Genomic DNA, 7986 nt, shown 5'->3' on the forward strand with positions numbered 1-7986 from the left:
ATGTGGGGGAAGAGCCACCTGGGAACCCAGCTGGGACCAAGCTGGGTCCAGCCCAGATGAATGCAGCCCCCGGCTCCCAGGCTGGGCAGCTGCTCAGTGCCCTCTTTCCCAGGCAAGAGGAAAGCTTCCTACCCCGGCACCTATCCCGGTGCATGGCCCTTCTGCTTTGGGGAGGGGATTTGTAGGAGCCCAAACAGCTGTGGCTGGCCCCGAGCGCCCAGGTAAAGCCCATCTTCAGCATGCACAATGCAAACGGGTTCACCCTTGCTCCTGTTCCAGGCAAAACACCCTCTGGTTACAGGCCCAGGGGCCTTTCCGCCCAGCGCGGGTAACACGGAAGCACCCTGCACTGCACATCTCACGCAGCTGCCTCCGGTGCCAGCCTCAGCACAGCTGTTCAGCTCCTTTCATTGCAGCGTCAGGCCCAGAGAAGTCCCTCAACCCTAACCCATTACGAGGGGGAAAATAGCCCCCTCCTCACCCCTGGACGCCGCATCCTCTGTGCAAAAGGCCTGGCCAGGCACTCAGCGCTCCAGGAAACATTTCCAGCTGCTGAGGGACCCAGAGGAGGGAGGGAGCGGGGTTCCCGGGTGTGGGCAAATGGCGAAGAGCTGCTTTCAGGGCAGGGGTGAAGGCCCAGAGGAGTGCACGGAGCAGGAAGATGCAGGGGGGAGGAGCAGGTGCTCTGGGTACAAGCAGCATGGAGGGGAAGGGCGAAGGGCAGCACATGGAGCCTGCTGGGGACAGCCCTGAAGTATTCTCTCCTCTTCATTTTGGACTGGAGCCAGCACAGCCATGTGATGGGGAAGAAAATGATGCTGGGCATCTTCCAGCTGAGGATCTCAAAGCTCTTTCAGAGGGAGAGAACAATGATCCCATTTTACACACAGGTAGACTGAGACCCCAAAGCAGCCATGGCTTGCCTGTCTGCAGGACTCCCCGCCCTGTGCCCTAGTCACTAGACACCCCTCCCCCTGGCTTGTGCTTGTCCCGGCAGGACTTCTCTGTGGCCTGCACGTTGGGCAGCCAGAGGCCAGGCGAATGCCAGACCCTGCTCTTCTGACATGGCAGCGTCTCGCACCCATGCTGCACTGACGTGACAGCAGTGCAAAGGCCCCGGCTCAGAGCTGGCATCGCGGTGGGGAGAGGTGCTGGCTCAGATGAAGGGGAGACCGGAGCTGTGGCACGGGGCTGGGCACTATTGCCACGTGGGGCGTCCCACAAAGGGCTCATGTTCTGCAGGCGCCGTCCACGTGACTCACCCCCCTCCAGGCCTCCCCCAAAGCCCTTATGTAAGAGTCCTGCACAATTTATAGCTCTTCTCCCAGGCGCCCCGCGAGAGCTGCCTGGATGCAGCATAGCTGTCATGGCGCATCCCCAGCCGGCTCGCTCAGGGAAGCAAATGCAGCCTGATTTGCACACCAGTCGCTGTCTCGCACTGTTAATGGGGACGCATGGGCTTGTCCCTTTTCCCAGGCTCCGCATCCATTAGCTGCCCCCTGCCATTGCAGGCTGAGCCCACAGAGCCACAGCAGTCCCAGGCAGACGTGGGAGATCATGGGAATGGATCCAGCCATAGAGGAAGATGCTGGTGCTTAAAGCGCTGATGCAAAGCCTATTAAAAGCAGCCAGGATCTCGAGCCCTTCCTGTTCTTCCCTGCTGCAGGGAACCCACAGGCAATTCAGCCAGGGCAAAGCTGCAGCAGGGCTGAGCCAAACTGGCACCGTGGCAGGAGCAGGCTTTCACAAAGGGGCAAGGAACCGGGCAGTGGAGCCTTCTTCATTCAAAAGGGAGGGGAGGAGGAGAAAACAGCCACCATCACCGAGAGGCAGTGGGAACGAGGCCATGCCGTTACGGGTGTAGGCTGCTTTGTACTCACACGATCTCCTCATGGGACACCACCTCACATGCGCTAAGCCAGCCCCACTGGGGCAGCTGTCAGCTTGCCCCCTTCCCACCCCAGCTAGGATCTCTCCTTCTACCCTCTGCCTTACAGTCTGGGCCCCAGTGGGTAGCAGGACAGGGCTGCAGGTCCCTAACCCCTTCCTGCAGTTCTCACTGCTCTTTACAAATCATTGACTATTACAATTCCCATTACGCAGATAGGAAAACTGAGGCACAAGGCAGGTGAGCAAGATCCTGGCCCAAAGCCACTGAGCTAAGCAGTGGCAGAGGCAGGAATAGCACCCAAGGCTCCTGTGTGCCCAACCCCACTGCTCCAGCTGGCGCTTTAGTAAGCAGGAAAGCCCCCGGCTTAGAGAGGTGTGATGGAGTCCACCCCCCATCCCCCCACATTCATTGCACGTCTGCAAGAAGGACACGCAGCGTCTCATGAAGGCACTGTTGTACAGAGCACACGACTCCCGGGGCTACAGACTGTCACAGCAGCATCTCAGGCATTTCTACCCATGGCACAACGGGAAAGATTCCCACCCTGTCACGCGTACCCAAAGCAGCTCTGGCCTCATGGCTGTGGGGCCTTCCTCTGCATAGCCTGCAGTGTCCGGCCCTCACGCCAGGGCATGGAGGTGGGTAAGGGGCAGTGTTAGGCCTGGCATAGCATGAATGCGAGACATGGCTCTGCCCTGCCTGAAGGTGCTGATGCTCTGGGCTCTGCAGTGCGTTGTGGCCACCGCAAGCCTCCGGCCTGATCTCCGGGAGGTGCCCAGGCTCTACCTTCCCAGGCCAACCCAAGCCCAGCACCCCTGGCCTTCAGCATCCATCAGGACTCCCTAATAGCCGAGGTCTTTGGGTCTCTGGCTTGCACCAGCAGCTACCAAGTTCGTGGCCTCCTTGTGCTGGCAGTGACGGGAAACGGCTGGTCTCCAAGGGGGTGCTCCGAGTTCCCTGGAACCTTGACGGCTTGACGACTGCATGGCCGCGCCGAGGGGCAGCATCCCTAGAGGTTGGACAGGCAGAGGGGAGCCTCGGGGATGACGGAGTCCCCGATGCCATCCAGGAGGTCGTTCCACTGATCAAAGTCTTCCTTCAGCTCTGGGTTGGGGAGAGAGGACCCCACGGTTACAACCAACTCCCACCCAGTAGCCAAAGTCCACTGACTGCTTGGTGTTAGCCTGCAGAGAACCTCCTAGGTCCCCTAAGGCCGACTAACACATGCTCACTTTTCTCCTACCTCCCCTCATTCATTTAGCAACCTTGTGCCCCCTCCTTCCTTCCCCAGCACGTCCTGTCCAGATTGGAGACTCTCAGTCCTGTGCAGCTTAGACCCAGGGTTTTAAGGCTTTAAAGGGACTCCCATGGGGTTGGGGAAACTGAGGCACAGAAGCGAAGCAGCTGTCCAAAACCCCCAGCAGAGCAGTGGGTGGGGGCAGGAGCATGTGGCTTCCAGCTCCACCACGAGGCCTGCTTTGGGTGGGACTGGGCAAGGTCAGATAGGACCTTCCCCACAAAAGCACTGTCGTACCGAGGTGTTTCTGCAGGAAAGCCAGCGCTGCCCTGCTGGTGATGGCTAGGCCCTTGTAGGGGTCCAGGGGGCCTCTGGTCTGGAAGACTGTGTTGACGAGGTTCCCAGCCAGGAAAGTGAAGTCGGTCTGACTCTGGTGCACTGAGCCGCTGCAGGGGGGAGTGGAAGATGAGCTGTAGACAACATGCCTGTCCTGCAGGCCACATCTAGACCCCGGACACCCACCCTGGGACAGGACTGCAGCCAGCACAGGGTCACCAGCCCCTCCAACTTGGCTGTGAACATGCCACCAGTCACGAGCTCCCAGTGGGAGATGTCCCCAGACCCTCTAAGGCAACACCCTGGCCTTGGGAGTGTTCTGCCGCAGGCTTGAAGAGGCCAGGACTTTACCATTAGTGTAGACAAGGCTCCAAAAGGTGTGGCACTGCCCAGTCTAGCTAATACATGTCTGTGTCATCTCCCATAGGCCCCATAACCACACCTGGCTCTTAGGAACTGTGTGATGGAAGACCTTTGTCACAAGAAGCTCTCATGTAAAAGGGGCAGAGAGGAAGGATGGGGAGGGAATAAGCTGGGCTGGTGATGGATGTAGGGCTGTAGAGGGCTCGGGGATGGTGAAGGAGCCTGCAGGGCCTGGGGGCAGTAGGTACACTTAGCTTTTTGCTGTGCTCAGCAGAGCTATCCCTGGCTCACAGAGGGGGAAACTGAGGCACAGAACAAGGAAGTAGCCTGCCCGGGGTCGCTCAGGGCACAGCCAGGATTCCTGCCCTGCCCAGTGTCCTCAGCCCTCAACTTCCCTGCTGCCACTCACAGCAAGGTGATGATCTTGGTCTGGCTGTTGCGGGAGCTGAGCTGCTTCATTTTGGCGATGCTCTCGGCCGTCTGGAAGGTCTCGGTGTTGATGAACAGCACTGGCTTGACCACCTTCGGGTACAGCGCGTTCTCTAGGGGGAACATCCAGGCATCGAGGGCCACTGCGCACCTGCAGGGGACACAAGGTGGCTGGGACTGGGCCAGGTCTGAGGCCGGCTGCTCCCATCCCTGGCTCCCAGGCCTGCTCCTCCGTTAGGCTGGAAGCAGTCATGGACAGACACTCACTTAAAAGCGGGCTCCTTGGCCAAGGCCAGCACGGCGGTGGCTCCTCCAAACGAATGGCCCATGACAGCAGCTCGAGTCATGTCCACGCTGTCCTGCACAGAGGAGAACGTGAAAGGAGCTGGTCCTCAGCCAGGCCCCTCCACTGGGCAACCCCAAGGAAGCCCAGCTGTGCAGTCAGTGCTTGCTGGACAGTGCCTGATGTGGACCGTGCCTGTGCAGATACATCACCCCCATGTTCTACAGCAAGGGAAACTGAGGCACAGGGCGAGCACCTGACTGCCCTACAATGATGCCCCGAGCCAGTGGCTAGAAGCTCTGCGCTCAGCCCAGCCCGTGCCGTGGAGTCAGCAAATCCCAGCTCCATCGTGTGCAGCCCAGCCCAGCCCCGCCCCAATGTGCCACAACCTACGCCAAGACTGGGGAGCCTCAGACCCAGCGCTGCCCACATCACACCCTGTCCACCAGGCACTCCAGTCACCTCTGCTCTGACACAGAGCAGCAAGCGCCGGGCCCTGAACCCAGCTTGAAAGCCGGCAGGAGAGAGAACGCAGGGAAGAACAAAGAGAGCTGGCCAGGCCCTGAGCTCTGCCACCAGAGGCGCTGCGTATCAAGCAGCAGCAATGGCTGGGATTCATATAAGGTTGGAATAAATACAGGGTGGGGACTAAGCTGGGGGGATGGGAGAGGACCTGGGTGTTGTTTCTCCAGGCTTTTCCCTTGCCAAGCCAGCAGGGAGGGAGGGGAAAGCCAGGAGGGAGAGAGGGTAAGAAGGAGATGAGCTGGAGTGGCTGCAGCAAAAGGGCCAACAGAGAACTGGGGGAAGGAGGGGGAGAAATGGAGACAAATATAATGAACGAGGAGGAAGGATAAAAGGAAAGCAAATTAGAGGTACAGAAGGTCCCAGCTCCGAGCCCCTGGCTTCCTCCAGCTGCAGCAGAGAAGTGGTCACAGCATCATTGGGAAAGGCAACTCCCGCAACCCCACTTAGCCCCCCTGGCAGGTCCTGTGGGAAGCCGTGTTTCTCCTCTGAAGGGAAGAGCCAGCGGGAAATACCTTCAGTGCAGCCAGATCAAAGTCACTGTGCAGGATGTTGGTGACAGCCTGGCCGTGGTCGATGTCCTGGAAGAGCCGGAGCCCTCGCACGCACTCGTTCGCTCGCTGGTGAACCTGGGAGGAGAAGGGTCCTGTTGGGTCCGGCTCCTCCTTGCTCCAGGGGAATCTGGCCCCGAGAGAGGAAGGGCAAGGAGGAATCATCCCCTGCTCTCCCTGAACAAACATGTCCGTCTGAGCCCTGGCAGGGAACCTACAGCATCAGTGAGTCTCAGCACAGGCCTGGTCAGGAGCAACGACATCCATTTAACACACACAGGCCGATGAGAGGCCGAGTTCTCAGCCGCTTGCCCTCTGTGTAGCCACCTCCACGTGGTCAGCTCACCATCTCCCTCTGTGCAGGCTGCTTCCCAGTCAGCCGCCTTCAAGCACCTTCGGGCTGGGCTTCCCGGCTCTGACACTCAGCAGTGCTAATCACCCGGTGCCAGGCAGACGCTGCTTCTGGCTATGGAGGGAGCCTGTCCAGAGCAGGGCGACACATCAAGCCAGGTCCCTATGCCATGCAGACGGGGCATGCATGGGCTCCTGCCTCATGCAGTCATGAGCAAGCAGAGAATCAGGCCCCCAGATTCTTCCCCACGGCTGCTCCAACGAGCTAGTGGTGCAGTCAGGAATAAAACCCAGGAGTCTCGATTCCCATCCTTCGGCCCTTGGCCTGGGCACATTCTGCTGTCCTTGAAGGACAGCGAACAGGAAGACGGAAAAGCACGGATTTGCCCTACAGAAGGCACCGGGGGATGTGGCAACGAACTACTGCAGAAGCTTTTTAACAGTTCAGTTAACATAAGACCAGACGGCCAAGGGGAAGCGCATCATCTCCAGCGCAGCGATAAGCAAGTGGGTGTCCCCCCCCGGACAGGAGCACGTGCTCATCCCCGGCTCCTCTTGAACAAACTGCCAGCCAGGGACCAATACGAACGGAAGGAGGCTTTGCCCCAGAGCTGGTCCAAATGCCTCCGCTCCAAGCCCAGCCCAGCTGCAGGGATGAGGGGAGGTGCTAGGGGCCCCGTGAGATGCTGGTGCAGTGGCTGCAGGAGCTATTCTTAAATGTTACTCTGTGGGTTTAACAGACAGGGTATAACAATGCGCGGATCCCAGGGGGGCACCAGACATACATGCACTGCACCACAGCGGGCCTGTGTTACATCAGCCTCTGGCTGGCAGGTGCTGGAAGGGCCCCCAGCAGCCAGCCCCTACCAGGCTGCGGAGAGTCCTCACGGTGGATCTGCTTCTCCTTCTCTTCTCCAGTGTCCTGGCTACTGCAAGCAGCGGGGACAGGCACGTCCCCCAGCACCACACCATCACCTGCCCTGACTGGAGCCTCTCTCACGGGTGCATTCAGTGCCCCTTTGTGCTGTAGCAGCAGAGCAAAACCGACTGGACCTCAGCCGGTTTCAGGGCTGGGAGTGGGTAATTAACAGGCAGGAGCTGATCACAGCCCCCCGGATTTCACTCTGGGCTTAGAGAAGTTGCGCAGGGCAGCGCCAGGGCAGGGCCCGTCTTCAGGCTACTGAAGAAAGCCCTGGATGGAGTTCGCCTCTCCCAGGAGGCTGGGGGCTTGCATAAGGCGTTCTGACACACACCCCGCTGACTGAGGTCTTAAAAAAAACAAAACCTTGTGCCAAGCAAAATGATTCCTACAACTGGGATAAAAACCCAGCCTATTTTACTCTGTCCTTCCCTGGCTTATTGACTCTGGGCAACAGACACCCTGCTCACGGTCTCTCTTGTGCCATCTCTTCCCCTTTTTCTATTGGCACATGATAGCTTCTGAGGCCTCTGTAGTCAAGATCCTCATGTTGCTGTAGGTCAATGGGGGCACTGTGTGGCCTGCAGTGTGCAGGGAGGGGCAGAGGGCTGTTCTTGTGGCCCCCTTTGGACTTAGTGCCCTCTGTGGTCACTGGAACTGCATCCCCCAGGGGCTCCCTGCCAGCTGCAGGGCGCAGATAAATGTCTAGAGACTCAGTTAATGATCAGCTGAGCCTCTCTGGGCTGCAGAAAGGCTCTGGGGACTGGAGCAGGGGCAAGGGAGAGAGAGCAGTGACTTGCAGTTCCTGGTCATGCCACTCGTACAGCACACCGGGGTGTCTTGCTCTATGCCCTGTGCCCAGCCCCCGCAAAGCAAATCTCACAGAACAACTTGTTATGGCTTCAGCCCTAGCTCACTTCTGTGCCCTGCAGCTGCCTGCCCCTCCTCTGGGCACACAGGGGTAACAGGGGGAGGACTGGTGCGATCAAACTGCAGCCGCCTGCCGCCTCCCTGCTTCGCTGGCTCCCGAGGCTCCTAGCCCTGGCTGCCGATGCCCATCAATCACCCCAAGTGCAAGGAACATTCCTCTTTAATTGAGAGCTG

At 59.2% G+C, this 7986-nt stretch overlaps 1 protein-coding gene across 3 annotated transcripts in view; it reads right to left on the minus strand.

Moving 5' to 3' along the window:
* Nucleotides 1–2608: 2608 nt before the first annotated feature.
* The window catches only part of PAFAH2 (platelet activating factor acetylhydrolase 2), a 14465-nt gene continuing 9087 nt past the window's right edge, over nt 2609–7986 (minus strand). For 2 of the 3 annotated variants that reach the window (XM_019512452.1, XM_019512451.1), the window contains exons 6-10: nt 5577–5690; nt 4524–4615; nt 4237–4407; nt 3426–3574; nt 2609–2995 (exon numbers count right to left, since the gene is read on the minus strand). In XM_019512452.1, the coding sequence (XP_019367997.1) occupies nt 2901–2995; nt 3426–3574; nt 4237–4407; nt 4524–4615; nt 5577–5690 (621 nt within the window). In that variant the 3' untranslated portion in view covers nt 2609–2900. The remainder of the gene's footprint in view (nt 2996–3425; nt 3575–4236; nt 4408–4523; nt 4616–5576; nt 5691–7986) is intronic. The other variant, XM_019512453.1, reaches the window with a different exon arrangement.

The sequence above is a fragment of the Gavialis gangeticus genome, unplaced genomic scaffold, assembly GCF_001723915.1.
Source record: "Gavialis gangeticus isolate Ggan-Ray unplaced genomic scaffold, GavGan_comp1, whole genome shotgun sequence".
Lineage (NCBI taxonomy): Eukaryota > Metazoa > Chordata > Crocodylia > Gavialidae > Gavialis > Gavialis gangeticus.